This window comes from Perca flavescens, chromosome 6, assembly GCF_004354835.1.
Source record: "Perca flavescens isolate YP-PL-M2 chromosome 6, PFLA_1.0, whole genome shotgun sequence".
Lineage (NCBI taxonomy): Eukaryota > Metazoa > Chordata > Actinopteri > Perciformes > Percidae > Perca > Perca flavescens.
The window spans coordinates 24,400,448-24,418,365 of NC_041336.1; the positions used below are offsets into that span (position 1 = coordinate 24,400,448).

The 17,918-nt window shown below is 37.9% G+C and overlaps 1 protein-coding gene across 1 annotated transcript in view; it reads left to right on the plus strand.

Moving 5' to 3' along the window:
• LOC114557310 (transmembrane protein 65) overlaps nucleotides 1–12,629 on the plus strand; it is a 42,422-nt gene extending 29,793 nt beyond the window's left edge. Inside the window, exons 7-8 of the mRNA XM_028580732.1 lie at nucleotides 9,309–9,414; nucleotides 10,252–12,629. Of these exons, the coding sequence (XP_028436533.1) occupies nucleotides 9,309–9,414; nucleotides 10,252–10,410 (265 nt within the window). The 3' untranslated portion in view covers nucleotides 10,411–12,629. The remainder of the gene's footprint in view (nucleotides 1–9,308; nucleotides 9,415–10,251) is intronic.
• The last annotated feature ends 5,289 nt before the right edge of the window (nucleotides 12,630–17,918 follow it).

Below are 17,918 nucleotides of genomic sequence, written 5' to 3' on the forward strand. Positions count from 1 at the left end.
TATCTTTGCTAATATGTTGGATTCATGTTGATATTTACAGACATATTTAAATTTTACTGGGGAAAGAAACGTACAAAAAAAGTATTTAATAATAATTTGGCGGCCCCCCTGCAATGACTTGGAGGACCCTCTAGAGGTCGCAGACCCCCTGTTGTAGATCCCTGCTCTTAAATGATGAAGTAAAACTGAATCAGAACAATGACTGCCGGGTCTTATCCCAGACGCCTGCCACAGTTGTGTGCAGCATGTGATCAGGTTTGGTCAATAAAAGTATAATGATCCATAAGAAATACATTTTAGCCTGAAAAAAACATGTTTGTGTCTTGGATCCTTTCAAATGATTGCAATGCCTCATCATGTTCAGTCAGCAGATTCATGACTGTTATCCACTTCAGGGACCAAAATCAGCTTCCTAATCCGCCAACCATAATACTTACAGTAATAGAAGAGGCCTCCAAACATGTGTCACCAGCAGCCTATTGGTTGTATTTTAGAGATTATTAGTCATATAACATGTCATTACTCAACTCAAGAGGAGACTGTGTTATTCCACTCCATCAGAGGGCCAAGAGAGTGGAATTCAATCCCAAACCACATCAGACCATTAAACACATATACGTCTTTTACTAAGCAGCTAAAACACTGGATGGTCACTGTACATGTCAGCACTAAATTATTTATAATGCATGCATTCTGTTAGTTTGAAAAGTCAACATATATGAATTTTACTTATTGTTTCCTCCTAGTTTACTACTGCTTTAATTGTTCTTAACAGCTGGGTCTGTTCTAATTTTTTTACCCTATACTCTGTTGCTTTGCTCTGTTGTATATCTTTCTGCTTCTGTGTTGTGTCCTGTTTTGTGCTTAGTTCTGCGTTGTGCTTTGTTCTGTTGTTTTCTACTTCTGTGATGTTTTGTGCTAAGTTTTGTTTTACTTGTGTCATCTTCCTTTTTGTTTCTTTGTATTTTAAAAAGCCTTTTTTAACATAAAAATAAGATGAAAAATATCTTTTTGGCCAATTCTGGCTTTTAAAATCATGCTTTTTATTAATTTGCACTGTCCCCTTTCATAAATAAACTGAACTGAATTACTCTTTCTCATTTAAATACAGAGAGAGAGTCAGCAAAACAGACAAGTAGGACAGTCGGACAGACAAGTAGGACAGTCGGGTAGAAAGACAACTTTAAAGACTGATGCCTTTGCACCGTTTTAGTGTGATGGATTATACGTCATTCTGGCCTTTTGTAAACGCTCTCAGTGGACACACACACACACACACACACACACACACACAGTTGTGCATCTGTGTTTGCCACTCAATCATGTTGGAAAGTAGAGCCGTTGTGGCCAGTTTGTCAAGGTAAGACTCGATTAGACCAGACAAGAGAGAGTTTTTGTTTTCTTGTGATGGATTTACACCAGTGAGTGTGAAGGCTGTTTGTCAGTGGAGCTCCTGCAGGTGTCCTTCGCTGCAACATTTGCATTACAGCTTTGTTTCAAAGGGGAATGGCTTAAGTGCACACACACACACACACACACACTGTGCTTTAGATTACTCTGGGAGTTAGTGGCACTTTAGTAGCAGTTAAGAGCTGAGGACGCGCAGTGGACTTACTGTGGGTACCTTTTTATCTGAAGCTGACAGATGAGGATACCCCAGGTGCCTCTTTACTGTAAAGTTGCTGCAGTTTTGGTATTTAGTTTGTTCAGCTCCAAACTGCCCAATTGCAAGTGAATAGCTGTTTGGACCGACTTATACTCCACCAGTTAAGAGATAGGTGGTGGCATGGCCGAGTCAGCTTAGCATGAATGAAATAGGGCTTCAACTATTGTTTTCTGAACAAACACTAAAACCGAAAGATATTCAGTTTGCTGTCTTAATAAACTAGGAAGATCAGCAATCTTCAATTTGGATAAGGTGAAACCAATTAATGCTTGGCCCTTTTTGGTTAAAAAATGAATTAAACGAATAATAAAGTATTAAAATCATTGCTTATTTGATTGAATATTTTCTGTTAATGACATATCCATTAATGGACTACTTAATGCAGCTTTAGCATGTAATCTGTTCTCAACCTATTGAGTGTCTTTGCTAACAACAAATGTTAAAAAAACAAACAGAATAATGAGTCCCATGAATTTGCATATTTTAAAGGTTGTTTCATGCAGTTGGCTTGGAATATCTCATTAAAAAAACTTAAATTCACTTGGAAAAGGATCAAGATCCCCATTTTCAGGCAGTCTGGATGTGACGATCAGTTAGAATTGTTCTTGCCTGCCTAAATGAGCCAAATTAAAAGCTCTAGAGACTCTTTAAAATGCTGCTAACATGCTTAGTGTGAACCTCATCTTCCTTTAGTGTATTTGCTTGCAAAGAAATTGATCTGTCAGAAAACCTTCATATGCATTCATATTCAATAAAAGAGTAAATAGTGTAAATAGTTCTGACACAGAAACCCTGTGTGTTGTACCTTTTAAATAAGACTGGTTACCGTACAACTTCAGTAGGTGAATGCAAAACCTTTTCACCGGCATTTTCTATTTCTCTAAATGTAAACCAACATTTTGCAGACACATCATTCTATAAACCTGTCTGAGGGCAGCGGTATTTCACAATACATAAACATTTTGGACATCAAAGCAAGTATAATAATATAAATATATGTCTTGACTTTCAAACAGTGACTCTTTTAAATTTGTTATAGATAATTAAATGTAATTTGTGCATCTGTAATACAAGTTGATGGATAGAGACAGGAAACACTGTGGTAAGTGCAGGGAGGACTAGTAGGAGAGGATGTGTACATTAGCCAGCTGATTCCTAACAACAGCCAGTCAAAGTCAAAATAAACCAGCTTCTCTGCTAAGTGTGATTAGCGTAGTGTGATCATGTAGTCAAACAGCACAAATACTGTAGATGTAGCTGCTGCTTCAGCCTGGGCCTGTGGAGTCTCTTTTGTCAATACTGTAGTGATTATACCTTGCAATGATTGTTTGTAAATCCTCCACTCAACGTCCGTCTTCCTCAACTAAAAGACAGGGACTGAGCTCTGCTGCTCTGACTCCCCACGCTTGTATATAATTGTAGTCTGCCTGTAGTGACCAATCTGTGCAACTATATCCACATATGTGTTTTGAGTGTTACTTTTTCATGTGTAGGCTTTGCTTGCTTGGGTGCATTTGTAAGATTTTCCTCTGTGTGTGTGTGAGTGTGTGTGTGTGTGTGTGTGTGTGTGTGTGTGTGTGTGTGTGTGTGTGTGTGTGTGTGTGTGTGTGTGTGTGTTGACAGATCACCCTCGTTGAAGCCCATAATTTAGCTCATGAGTCATTCTGACCGTTCAGCCAGTTGTTACAGATGCTCCTCCTGCACAGCTTAGTCTCAGCTACTGTTGTTGTGTTCCTTGTGGACATAATGCATTAGTAGCTATCTGGGGCAGACAAAGCAGCCAGTAAAGCATTATTGCATTCTGGACAAGTTAGAAATAAAAAAAAAAAAAAAAAAAAAAACTTGGAAACATATTTGCTGGCTCTAGGGAATAAAAAATGGGGTCCCAAATTTGATTCCTCTTCCTTGACTGTGGATGTCATGTCTGTATTTCTGCCTTACACCTATTGGGATAAGTAAGAGCATATTCCATGACCTTTTATCATGAAAAGCAGATAAAGGCAATTAATGAATGGATGATTGATGTATGTGTTTTTTTACTTGTACATTTGTCAGGTTTAACAGAGGGTGATACTTAATTGATCCCCTGAGGGAAAGTCTAGTTTGCTTGCCTTTCTCTAAGGAGGTTTAAAGCTGAGATCTCTTAAGGCCCTGACACACCAACCCGATTATCGGCCATCGGACAGTCTGGCGAGGTCAGTGACTCAAGTCTGTTTGGTGTGTTCCGTGCCGTCGTCAGTCGGAGGAGCCGTCGGCCTTCATTTGGGCCGATTTTACATGTTGAATCGGAAGGCAGGCAGTCAGACTCAATAACCAATCTGATTGGTGGAGTCCTAACCCGGAAATGACGAGCGGGATGAGCGTGACTAGAGTCTCTCAAAATCTGACGAAAATCTTTTAAACTGACCTTTGTCGATCTGAAAAGAAGACGGATTCAGCAACTGCATGGCCTATTTCTCGCTTAAAATGTTTTCAGAAACACGTTTCAGTGAACTATTTTTGTAAAATATGAGATTGTGTTCCAAACGTATTACGTCTCGCGCATGCGCAGAACGTACGCTGAAGTCGCTGTCACTTCGGTGTGTTCCGAGGCACTTTTTTTTACCAACTCGGGGACGCAGGCCTTTTCTGCCGTCGGGTTACTGTGTCAGAGCCTTTACAGACCAGAAGGGATTCAGTGTTATGCTCTAGGATACCTCAATAGGGCGGGGGCTTGTTTAAATCGTGGCATTATCCTGTCGAAGGAGGATTTCTATAACCCATCCCATTAATCTAACCACCCTTTTGGAAACATACCATATTTATCATTAACTGTAGCTCATTTATTTTACGCCACTGCTCTGCATAAGACAGTGATAACACCAACCATATGAGAGCTGCTGTGCCCTTTTAACTATCAAAATCCAACGCGGTAGAACACACGTTTGTTAGTGCCCACACAGGTTTTCTATTTTCTGATGCATTCCTTATTCCTTTTGTCTTCTGCTGTTGCAAATATGTGCAATATTTAGGCTGGATTTGACTCAAAGGCAGGAGTGTCTGTATTATTGTTCCATCAAGGTATGCACCTGAAAAATGTAAAGAAAGTGAATGACTATGAGTGTCAGTATTTTGGATTGATGAGTTTGCATATCATAGAATCATAATTCTATTATATGTCTATATATCATAATTGTCTGTTGTATAAGTATTGTCCTCATGAGCCGTTTGGATAATTAGCTTAATAGTTCATCTTCTGTAATGAGAAAAACTGAAAAAGGTCTCTCTTAAAAAAATATTTCTGCTCTCCTGTGATTAAAGGCTATTGCTGTCAGGCACACACACATGCAGCTTAACACACACATACACACACACACACACACACACACACTGGCTTCCTCTCCTTGTCTCCTCATCTTTCTCTCAAATAAGCAACTTGCTACTTATCACTCCCCTGACTCGACAGCTCCAGCTGCAGCTTATTTGTGTGTGCAGTGAACTGAGGATCCATTAGTGCCAGTGACTGAACCAGACCTGGGTCAAAATATTAGTCTGAATTTCATTTCTCACACTAGAGCTGATTGACCTGCTCTATATTTTTTTGCTCAGCAGCTCTCCAAAAACTTTCAGTTTCAGTTGTTATTTTGGTCATAACACTATTACTGTGTTAATTGGGCAGGTGCCTCGAGCCCCAGACCCTCTGAGGCCCCAAAGGCCCTGGGTGAAAAAATTACTTTAAACTTTCATATTAACCTGGCACGAAAGCAATGCTGGTATTGTTTTTTTCACCTTGTGAGTTTGTGTGTGTCATCATGGTAAAATGTACTGTAGTGGGAACTACCACAATGGCAATTTTGAGTACTTTGCTAGAAGAGGTGTTTATATGTCGGTCTGTCTGCGGCCAAATTTTTGTCACCGCGATAGCATCATAACCGTGCAAGATGCAGTCACAAAACTTTTGTAGTTAAGATCAAGATGAAGATGGGTGTGGTCCAAGCAAGGGCGGAAGGAAGTAGGGAAGGGGCCATTGTCGCCTTCACTTCACACCCTTGGCCCGATTTGGCATTGCGGCTATGGTGATCTTACAAAATGCTTTTATTATGATGCATATCCTTAAACAAGACTATCAATCAATCAAATCAAATTAACTAGAGTAACTAACTAACTGACTGACATATACCAAATTTGGGGTAGGGTTATACACCAGTGTAGAGATACTGGGCGAAATGTGTCAGTGTAGTGTAGTGTTGTGTGTGTGTGTGTGTGTGTGTGTGTGTGTGTGTGTGTGTGTGTGTGTGTGTGTGTGTGTGTGTGTGTGTGTGTGTGTGTGTGTGTGTGTGTGTGTGTGTGTGTGTGTGTGTGTGTGTGTGTGTGTGTGTGTGTGTGTCTGTGTGGGCGGGACTGAATACAGGGCCACAGATTTATCAGGTCCTGTATATCAGCCAGCGTTGACCACAGAGATCACCATTTACATCATAAAGCCAATTTACTACCATAGATGGCAAAAGTACTCACTTACCGTAATCAAGTAGAAGTACAGATACTTGTGTTAAAAAATACTCTGGTAAAAGTAGAAGTACTGATTTAACTTCTTTACTCAAGTAAAAGTAACAAGGTACAGGCTTGGAAATTTACTTAAAGTATAAAAGTAAAAGTAGCCTTGCGAATGACAACCATTTTTTTATGCAAAGCTACCTGGACCACACAAATGTTACTAGAGTGCAAGCTGAGAAACTTCAGTGGACATGGAAAAAAGGCTCTTTATATGCCATTGCCTATATTTTAAATGGATGTCTGCCAAAAGGCCTAAAATATCACATATATGATTATTGTGACAGAGACTCCAGGTTAATACGATTCTGACTGAGTAGCAAGATAAGAATTCAATTGTGATTCTGTGAGAATTCAAACATGAGTCCTCTAACTTACGTCTGAGAGGTTTGAGACATTAACGTTAACATTAGCCAAAATAAAGTCGATTTGAGACAAGACCAAGTAACGTTATCGTTAACTTAATTGGTCTCGAAAACAAGAACGGCCTTGAGTAACGTTAACGTTACTGCAGCACTGTTACACTAAATCAAGTTACTGAATTCCTTTTTAATATAAAGCTATACTTGCAGATATTGTATCAGCTAGTTTGCTAACCTTAACGCTTGCTAACCTTAACGTTACTTGGCTTACTTAACTAAATGCTAGCGAACCAAGGCATCGTCATTGCCAGCAGGAGAACAAATGTAACTGACCATTAACGTAAACTTAATAAAGTTACGGAAACAAACAACAAATAGCTTTTGATAACAACAAAAAGATGCATTTACCTCTGTTTTTTTTTTTTATTCAATGGTAAATTCTTGAAAGTCAGCAGTTCGTGGTGTTTCGGTTGGCACAATTTGCAGCACATTATAACAACGTATATTTCCATCCAATTAGATTGAATTCAGTATTGTTGATGCAAAAAATAATAATGGTTACTCCACTGAAATTATTTGAAACTAAAGTAACGAGCCAATTTAGTAAAATGTAAGGAGTAGAAAGTACCGATATTCATGTTAAAAATGTAAGGAGTAAAAGTAAAAAGTCGGCACAAAAATAAAGTAAAAATATCTGAAAAATCTACTTGAGTACAGTAACTTTGTACTTATTTAACTATTTGTACTTCGTTACTTCCCATCTCTGTTTACTACTACTACAACTACTCTATACAGCTCTGAAATAATTGGAACTGAGAGACAAACAAGAGTTTTTCATATAGTAGATGTTGCAATCTACGCAAAATGAGACAGTTAACATTAGCTGTTTTTTAATCACCATCTTCAGTTGGACGGTTACTTCTTTGCATTATACTTTTTTTCTTTGTTATATGTGACACATTTTTAGTCTTCTTGTTTTTTTCCTTACTTGCCCAAATTATTGTTCATGTTGATATAAAACATGTGACTTTTATCCCCAAAGAGGGAAGTATTGACCATGTTCTCCTTCTCGCTCTGCTCTTTAGGTAAATTATAATATTTCTGTAGTTCACTTTTGGACCCATCTCTGGTTGTTGGTCATTTCAGTGATGAACTTGCACAAAAGCTCTTCAAGCTATCAGGCCGATGTCTAGCTTTATGGACGCAGGTGTTGGAAGAGGTTTCCCCCAAACTAAAATCTATTCATAAGGAATACAAACTGATTTATTCTGTATTTTAATAGATTTGTGTAATAGTTGTATATCTACTCATAGGGTACAGAAAATAAATTGTGGCCCTGAGTATTAATCAGTTACACAGAACTTATCTACACATAGTGTTATTCATGACAACACATCAGACAAAACATACAACTTTTCAATTGAACTAAAACAGTTTTGGATGATTGATAAGTTTTAATGATACATACACTCTTATTATTATTTGAACAACACTATTCTTTATCTGCTGCATTCTGTCTTTGTTATGTTATATGTTTAAGGCACTGAGGAGTGCTTCTCATTTATACACACTGGAGTCTCTCTCTCTCTCTCTCTCTCTCTCTCTCTCTTTGTAATTTTCCCATTACACTCTCTCTCTCAGTTATTAGAGATGATATTTAACATCCTACTGGTTTTATAACAGATGGCATCAACAAGGCGCGGACCGGAACATTCATCTTCTGATTTACTTTGTTTTGTTGTTATTATCGATTACTTTTGTCGTTTACTTTGCTATGCTAGTTTTGTTTCGTGGGTGGCTTAATGGATCATGACATATAATGTGGAACAAACTGGAACAAAAAAATCATGAAAAAGTGGTTATAAATTACAGGCTGAACACAATTTTAATGTGCCTGTGAATGTGTGTACCACATTTGTTTTAGTGATGCATTTTATTCCCATAAGTCATTGTGGTCATGTTTGCAGGATGTGAATAATATTCCTTTCTTTTTCTTTACATTTGAATAAAATGGGAAGCTTAGAGCCAAGGATTTAACTTCTGTCTATAACTGATTCACATGTCGCTATTAATAACCTTATGTCTACCATGTCTCTCTTGCTCTGCTTGAACAGGCTTTCCATCTTGTCAAATGTCAAAATTGTTCACTTGACAAAGTGATGGATAATTCACTATCTGCTTCTCAAAGCACCTTAATCGTTTTTAATGATAAAAAAAGATTATAATAGATTTATTAATTGATTTATTTAGCAGTCGTTGTACTATGCCTCCTTTACCGTAGTCTCTGGATTTTACTTGGTTATAAACAACTTACAATGTATTTCAGAAATGGGTTATACAATACCACATTTTAGTGTTAAAACAAAAAACAAGCAGTCATAGCAATAGCATGTGATGCTAAGTAATCTGACTGCCGTCAGAAGCTTTCATTTCCCCCCCCCTCCAAATAACCACACTGTCAAAAGCCAACATAAGGTCTTTTACAGAGGTTGTGCTATGCTCTGCATTGATTGATGGATTTATTTAATCAGTCGCAGTAGTTGTGTTATTCATTCTATCTTCGTAGGTAGTCGAACCACGTTTTAACATCCGTTAAAACTAAACACTGTTGTTTCAGGAACATGTGCTGCTAACTAGTCTGAGCCACAAAACCAGCCTGGTTTTTACGTCTTTTGATCTTCAAATCACCAAATCAGTGGTAACTCACATTCAGTTTCTTCTTTCTTCTGTCTGTCTCTTCCTCTCTTTAGGCTGGCAGGTTATGTGGAAGCCTTGGCGTATCGGCTGGGAATGCAGATTCCTGACTTAAGCCCCAAACAGGCTGACATGTGGCAGACCAGAGTCAGCTCCCATGCGGTTGGTATCATCATACCTCACTAAAACCCACGAGCCTTAACCCCAACTCTGCTCTCTAACCGTTCCTGTCACTTTTTTAGAATAACAGGGACTGAAATGCTTGTCCCACTTTTTAGCGTGTGTGAAAGACAAAAGCCATCAGACTAATAAACATTCAACATGTCAGTCCACAGTCAGAGTGGATATTAAATTCAGTTCGTTGTTTAATGCATCGTAAACATCAAACCAGTTCAGGAGTTTTGTAAAGTGACAACAGAAACACAAGACTCTGGGTTGTGCCCTTTTGGGTCACACTCTGTCATTGTGCGAGAAAATTAGACCTGAATGATTGTTAATATGCTGTGACTGCTGAAGAGTGAAATGTAATTAGCTGTAATAAGGTTGAGTGATTAATCTAGCACTAAAAGGCTCTTTCCTGGTTGTGAAAGATCATGGCAGTTGCCCTGACATGTTGGGGAATAGCTGTTTTATTTTCTTAGAACTATGTGTATATATACAATAGAATACATATCAAAGTGTAATGGGAAATCAATGTCAATCTTTCCCTGCAGTTTTTGCCTGTTCAATCTTACAGTCTACAGGCCAGTTGCTCTGTGAATACAATTGTGCAATTAAATGATGATAAAGCTTTCTTGTTTATTGGTGAATTTAGTCCCAACTGGTCTGGATAATTAGTCAAACAAACCAAAAGTAAAATAAAAAAGGACAGCTTCATTAACACTCTTATTTACTGGAAATGACAGAGCTGTAAAACTTTTGAACTGAACTTTCTTCGTGTGGATTATTTAAATTGATTTGGTCAGTAATATTTTCTTACTTCCATTTTCCTCTGTGCAGGGCAAAGCCATTGGTGTTGCCATCGGCTGTATCCTCGGCATGTTTCCACTTTTTTTCTTCAAGGACGATGATGAGAAGAAGAAGAAGAAAGAAGGCCAGATGGAGGCGAAGGAGAAAACACAACCACCACCTGCTCCAACAGAGAACAGCAAAAACTGAAAATGACATCTCGCCAGAGACAAATACTTTTTTGGAATCCATTAGAATACTTTAAACTGGGACTGATTGCCGTTGTCTGGTGGACTGGAGTGTATGGAAATGTCATTGAACCTGTTACAGTCTAATCACCGGGTACTTTACTTTGCAAGGCCCAGTCAAACTATCAAAGGTATTCTGAAGAGGATTTTAGATATTTGATTGTAGACTTTAAACTTAAGCACAGGGACCTGATCATCTCTTGAAGAGACAAGAAATGGTTGATTCATTTGACCGCTGCTACTCCAACTATTGCGCCGTAACCTCACCTTGTCTTGACTGACTGACACAGGCTGAAACTCATTTATCTCAAACTTTCCATCTAAAACACACTGCAGTGGCCTCTTTCTCTCCTCTGCTCGGAGTCTGTTGAATATATAAACCTCTGACTCTACATGAGTAGAAGCTAGGTAAAGGTAGTTGACAGTTTGAGGGCTCCCTAAAATATCACAACTAACTTTGGTACCAATGCAAAGGAAAAAATAAAAACACTTAGAGCTTATTCAGAAAAAATTCCCATACATGGCATTTTGATGTTGAAGGTTTCTTGTATATTGGCAGAAATTGTGATAACTAATAGAGGAAGACTGAACAAAGAGACATGCCAATGGCTCAATTCAGCAGTGTTAAGCTGAGTCCTAATCAGTTTTTAAGAGTGATGAGCCAAGGAAAGGGTCACTTTTGCATGCACCCTTCCACGTCAACTACATTATTCTTCAGTTTTACAAGCATTTCTGCCTTTTGATGATGTCACAGTCTTAAAAAGTCCCGCCTCATTCACACTCGACAACCAGTCAGCTGCTTTAGTGAGAATCGGGTGGTTAAATGTTACACCTGCTAGCTGCGCCTTTACTTCTTTAGATTATTTATTTTTTTGTTTGTGTGACTTTATTATATTATATATTATATGATGTGTGATGATCACCCAAAGCAATAACATGCACCAAATGTCTCCCATGTATACTGGAATAGGTAGGTGGCGTTCAACAAAATCTTTCAAAGAGCAGTTTGTTACTTTCCTCTAAGCAGGAAGGAGACAAACACAGAGAGGCAGAGGGAGGAAGAGACCGAGGAGCTGCGGCAGAAAGATAAGAAATGCCAACACTGAACCACCTGAGACCTCTGTCCCATTTGCTCCGTCCCTCTAGTTCCAATACCGTTTGATTTATCACACACCTCTCCCATGCATGGTAAGCCCAGTGGATATTTTCAATTGGACAGAAAATGAGATGATTGATACCCTGTTCCCATTCTGTGGAAAGCTCTTACTGCTTTCTAACACAAACGCACAACTAAACTCTATACCTACAATTATATTATATTGTCTCTTCTCTACTGCCCTCTGCTGGCTGAAATTGAGAGGAAGTTGCTAGTTTCTTTCAGTTGAGTTCAGTTTTTACCTCGATGCTGCCACACACTTGCAGTTATACATCTTTTAAAGCTTTTCCTGTTTAGTGTTCCAGCCCATCAATGGCTAGTTGAGTTTCTCTGGCTATAATTGATCCCTTACTCACTATAGTTATTTTTCTAAATTATTGTTCTTAATTTGATATGCAAACCAAGTAATCTGCAGCATCAGCCAGCCATGAAACATGAAGGCAGAAAGGATCTACTGTATTTGGGATGATAAGACACTACAGTCCATCCAAGTCTTAATTTAGCAGTCACTGATTTTCTAATTCCTAAGAGTCGTGGTTGCGCATCTCAACAGCAGAACTGAAGCCTGTTTATGGCGTTGAATCTGTTTTGGAAGTTAAAATGAAAGGAAGCAGCCACGTGTCACTGAATGGATTGCAGAAAATGTATTTATTTTTGTTATAATATTCAGACTTGTATTTATGTATGTTCACACTGTATATTATCTTTATCTCAAAGGACAATGTTAAGAATAGATATTTGTCAGCACACCTTTTGTTAGTATATTTCCAGCAGAATTCTTTAACAGGAAGGACTTTGCAACCGATCGCTCTATGTTACAGTCCATAACTAAACTTATGAAGCATACTCTGAAGACTTTCACCCTGTATACGATTGTTCTGGTTATTTATTATGTGGGTAACAGTGATCCTAAACAGTGATAACAATGAAGAAAAGAATTGAACATATTTATGTAGTTAGGATTTTTGATCTGATTGCTCGATTTCCACCTTGCATGCACTGCTAATAAAAAAACCTATTGTACATGTTTATTGTGTAAGAATCCTAAAAAAAACTTGAGTATGTTCTAAAAGTATGCATTACTGAAGGATACAAATCACTGGAGGTGAGGAATCCAGTTTTAACATTCAAAAGAAAAAGATCAGATTTCTGACTGCTGTGATATAAATATATATTTTATGGCATATAAGGAATCATACAAGGAATCTCCTGTGTTTTCCTTTTTAGACAGATAATGATAAACATAGTTTAAAATATGATTGTTTTATTTTGTGTAGCCTTGCAGAGGTAACAGAGCCCTCTACTGGGATGTGAACTGGCAAATGCAGTGTGGAGATTTGGACAGTGTGTGGCTCCTACAGGAAGCAGAATGTGATGAGAAAACTGCTTGACTGGCAAAATGTGATCATAATAATAGTTTTAAGTAAAAGTAGGAATTGTCATCCGTTCATTGGATCATTACTTGGAATTATTTATTGGAATTACCTGTCTCAGTGCTTTAAGTCTGTCTTTTGTGCATAGTCACGGTAAGAAAATATAATCTGTGTCAAAATGCTGTAATTTGGGGGCAGTTTTCCTTAATTCACTTTGCACTGCATCACTAAACCTATTTGTGTCATTGGGAGGAAAGCAAAAGAGATCTACAGTTCACAAAATATCAGAGTTGATACATTATCTTGAATCGGTGTAATTTTATTATGTTAAATCAAAGATGACTTAAAAAACCCCACATTGAAATATTCTTCATGGGTTGCGTGTTTGGTGTGTGAAATACAATATGTTGTAGGTTGTGAGTGCAAACTTTAAGGACCTTCATTTATATCTGCTGATATAGTTGTATGCTGTAAACTGGTTCATTTACTTATTTTGAAATTCTTTTTGCTTTCAGTGTTTGAATGGACCTGCTTTGGTTCCAGAAGATTTGGAAGCTTTATATGGACAGGCAGGAGTCATTAGCCAGAGACATTTCAGTCTACAGTATATATTGCTGTCCTGTAGTTTATTTAGAACATGGTCCAGTATTTGGACACCATATGGCCCGTCTTATTTGACACAGTCTGTTGTGTATTTTTTATCATCCAAAAGAACTTCTTCTTTAAACTACCATAAAACTATCAATTTTGGGGTTGCATGTTAAAATCTTGTTGGCCAGTTGATCCACCACTTTGAATTAAATATCTCAAGTATTAGAAGATTGCCATGACATTTTGTACAGACATTCATGGTCCTCAGAGGACAAAGCCTCCCGACTTTGGTGATTTCCTCTAGTGTGCTCGTTTTCAATGAAAGGCTGCTGTTGCATCAAAACTCAAATCAACTTTGCAGGAAGTAAGAAATAAGGCCTTGGGTTTAATCATGGGATTTGAGTTTACCCACTGGGCTTTGACTGGTGCTATAGCCTAAAAGTAGCACAGGTTTTTAGGTAATCAAACTCAAGTTAAAACATAAAAGTCACAAAAGTCTTACAAATTATAAATGTACACAACTTTAACACATCTATTCTCCGCTGCACAGACATGCACGTACAGTAATTTTTCTCCCTTAAGCAATGAGGGTAAATCAAGTTGAAAGCAATGGGATCAAATCTGCATGACATGGGTTTAAAACCTGATGTCTGTGTTCTTGTCTCTTTGCAGCACTTTCATCTGTAGTGTGGCAGTATGCATGACTTTATTTTGTGACATAGTTCACGGTGTTAAACAATCATCGTTGATTACTGTTAGTACTATGTTAATGAGTTTTACATTTTTTGTATTTTAAAGTATACATTCAGGATGTGTTCTGTACATATGTAAGAAGTGATAAATTAAAATGATTACTTAGGGGGAATATAATATAGAGAAAAAATGGAGTAGAGAATAGGGATCTGTTTCTGTTTTCTTTTATTGGCTCTTAATTAAATCAAAATCACCTGGCTGCAAACATCTGGCCTGGGGTGGACTTTTTTTGAACATGCATTTTGGTAATATGCTCATGTACATGTGTTATCACCACATTTGTCTCTATATATAGACTTTACTGCAGCGATATAGAAACACCTTTTACATAGATGATGAGTAGTACAGGTAAATGCAAACTGAATCCAGGCAGCATTTTTTAAGTAGCAAAAACAAGCACACGATTGGTCATTATAGTTGCAAACAATGAACAAATGAAATTGTCTTTCATTATTGCATCAAGCAGGGAAAGTGATATTGTTTATTTGATAAAGAGTAGAAATAAAATGAGCTTTTGCTTTTTGGCCAAACAAGATACTCTGCATTTCATTGCTCTAGCTCCAGAAGGCAGTAGACTCACTGTTAAACTGTGTGTACAGAGAAAGCGGTGCATTTTATTTATTGACAGAATGTCACAATGATGCAAGGTTTTCAAGTCTGACTTCTCTATACACACATTAGTTAAAAAAAAGTCAAATATTTAATATTTGAAAATTAAATATGTATTTGATCTACCTTACTTAGTCCCTCCACAAGCCCACCTGTTACTGAATTGGTTGTGTTGAACTATTCTTAGGGCCATATAACCACCTGTATTTCTCCACATTGTTCAATCAGTTGGCAATCAGTCTCATACTGTGTAAAAAAAAAAAGGAATTTGCAGGAATTTAAGTATATTTTGTTGCTGCTAGTTGTCATCTTTATCACATTTTCTTCTTCCCCTGGTTGTCATTAGTTCTCTGGCGGTCAGGTTGTATCAAAACACAGCAGGCGCACACACACAGGCATATCCGTGTCAGAGGGGAACGGACAGCTGACACAAGGGACAGAGAGTCAGCCACTTTGAGAGTATTATCTGAGAATAAACAGCATGGGACAGGCGTCGCAGATGGAGAATCACTAACAGACAGAAAACAAATAGGACTCTCTGACACCTAGAATTTTTAAATAGAGGTTTTACTTGTTTGTTGTCAGAATAGAAATGTTTGTCTTTGTAATGGTTTATAATTCCTCATTATCATTAATTATATACTTATATAACTTAAATGTTTTTGTATCAGACAATTCAAACTTAAAACAAATTGAATAAACACATTTTTTTACTGAAGCTTTATTTGTTACTCAAATCTTTTTATGCCACTCACTCTTTCCTCCATACAAACAATACTACAGTGGAACAGCACACACTCTCAGTCAGTGATCACGCATACATTTGCAAAAACACATACAAAACAATATCTGTATAATCAGTATTACATCATTCAAATAGCTGCTCATTTTAACACAGTCACAATGTATATGTGCCACTCATCGCTCATTTTCCTGCACTTAGAACACATTGCCAACATGCAGACTGACAAACTATACAGTGCCATGAACATATTATTGATAACAACACATTTAAAGGCCACAGCTAGTTCCACATCAATTAACAAAGGCTTTGCTTCATAAAAAGAACAAACAAGTTTATGTTAGAGCAAACCATACTTCGAAACACTTTCCAGCACACAGAAACCTCTTGAGGAGTTTAGTTGCAGTAGGTTTTAGACAGTGGCTGTCATGGGGATGGGGCATTACCATCAGCATTTAGGTTTATAACTTCAGGCGTCTTGGCTCTTTCTGCAGGTCCCCACAGCAGACATTACTGATGCTTCATTAACTCCAAGAGAGGTACTAATGTGCAGGTAAACATTAAAATAATCAACAAAATCTTAAATAATTCCCCTGCTGTATTTATTTAATAATCAATGTTAATTTAATGCAGTGTCAACACTTCACTATCTGTGAAGTAAGTCCTTGTCACAGCAAAGAAGTGTGATTTTTATATGACACAGATGTAATCTTTGACATATAAATGTTTGATGTTTTTTTCTTGTGTAAACATGCTGTACGCTGAGGCTTTACAAATAGGAATCAGAGGGTTGAGTCCAAACTGAGCCCAAACAGGCAAAGTCAAAACGGTTGGGATTAAAATCTAAAGCAGGTAATACAATGCATAAAGATTGTGTCTCCAAGATGATTCAACAGACAAAGATGCTGTTTGCATGCTACACCCGTGGAAAGAAACTGCATTTTCATTAGGCAACCCATAAAATGCATAGCCTGACAATTGCAATGTCATTTTTCTTCACCAGGTACTGTTACACAACCAAAACAATATTCTCACATTGCAGCGTTAGCATTGTTAGCACACCTTATTATAACCAACCCATATACAGTATGTAGTTAAAAGCTAACATGCTAGCTTGCGGCAGGTAGCACCATTAATAACCAAGCCACTGTGCCACTTTTAAACTCCCAATGCTCCCAAACCTCTTACGAGTGATAACTTCTTGATAACAAAAAATAACAGAATAATGAATCATTTAAAAACGTGAATGTATCTTTTTGTTTTCACCGAGCTCATCTCTAATCATAAGCATCAACCTCTGATTCATTAACTTCCGATTGTGCAAAGATAAAAAATAGTTAAGAGGAGAAATTGAAGAATTGTGGTGAACAATTGTAATATCAGAGGAAAAATGTGCTTTCTGCTTATAGTTGGTATGAAGTTGCATTGGGATATGCTGCAGCGCGGTAGTTTCAGTCAGTGCAAATGAGCTTACCTTCATTGCTTCATTCAGCAGTTCAGACAGTACAAACAACCAGCAGATGTCTCTGTTAAATCAACCTGCAGCTGCTGATAAGCTCCAGTAAATCTACAGTTTCCAAACATGTTCTTTCTCAGAAAGAACCACAGAACAAAAATAAACAGCAACATGCTCCTACTGAGAAGAAATATATTTGATTTATAAATTCCTATTCTTGGTCATATTAACCATTCTGGTGTCCTACAGGATAGTCTCCTCACTTGGAAGAGCTGCCATCCTGACTTAAAATACTTCTTTAATAGTTTTACTGGACAGTTTGAGAGCTGCATTGTATAATTTGTATTCCATTGCCATGTCGGTCCACCCATACCAACACAGTCTGCAGTTTTTCATAATGACCACACACACACACACACCACCAGGCCTCTTGGTATGCTCTTGCTGCCTGGGGCCACACAAGCGTAGCCTTTGTGTGCCATCAGAGTGTGACCAAGTAGGAGCGTGTCTGAGAGAGATTGTGCAAACTTGTGTCCTAGTGTCTGTCTGGTAATGCATGAGTTTGTGTGTGTCCTGGTATTTGTGCACCGTTTATGAGCTGCTCTCCCACTGTGCTGGCTTAGATCCCACCAATCGGCAGGACTCGGAGATAGGACAGGAAAGAAAGTCAGCCTCCTTTCTCTCTTCACACTGTTGCATTGTTGTTTGAACAGGCAGGCTGTAAGATGATGAAGAGATGGGCATGGAGGGGGGGGTAGGTGGAGGGAAAAGTGGAAGGAGGCCAGCGTCC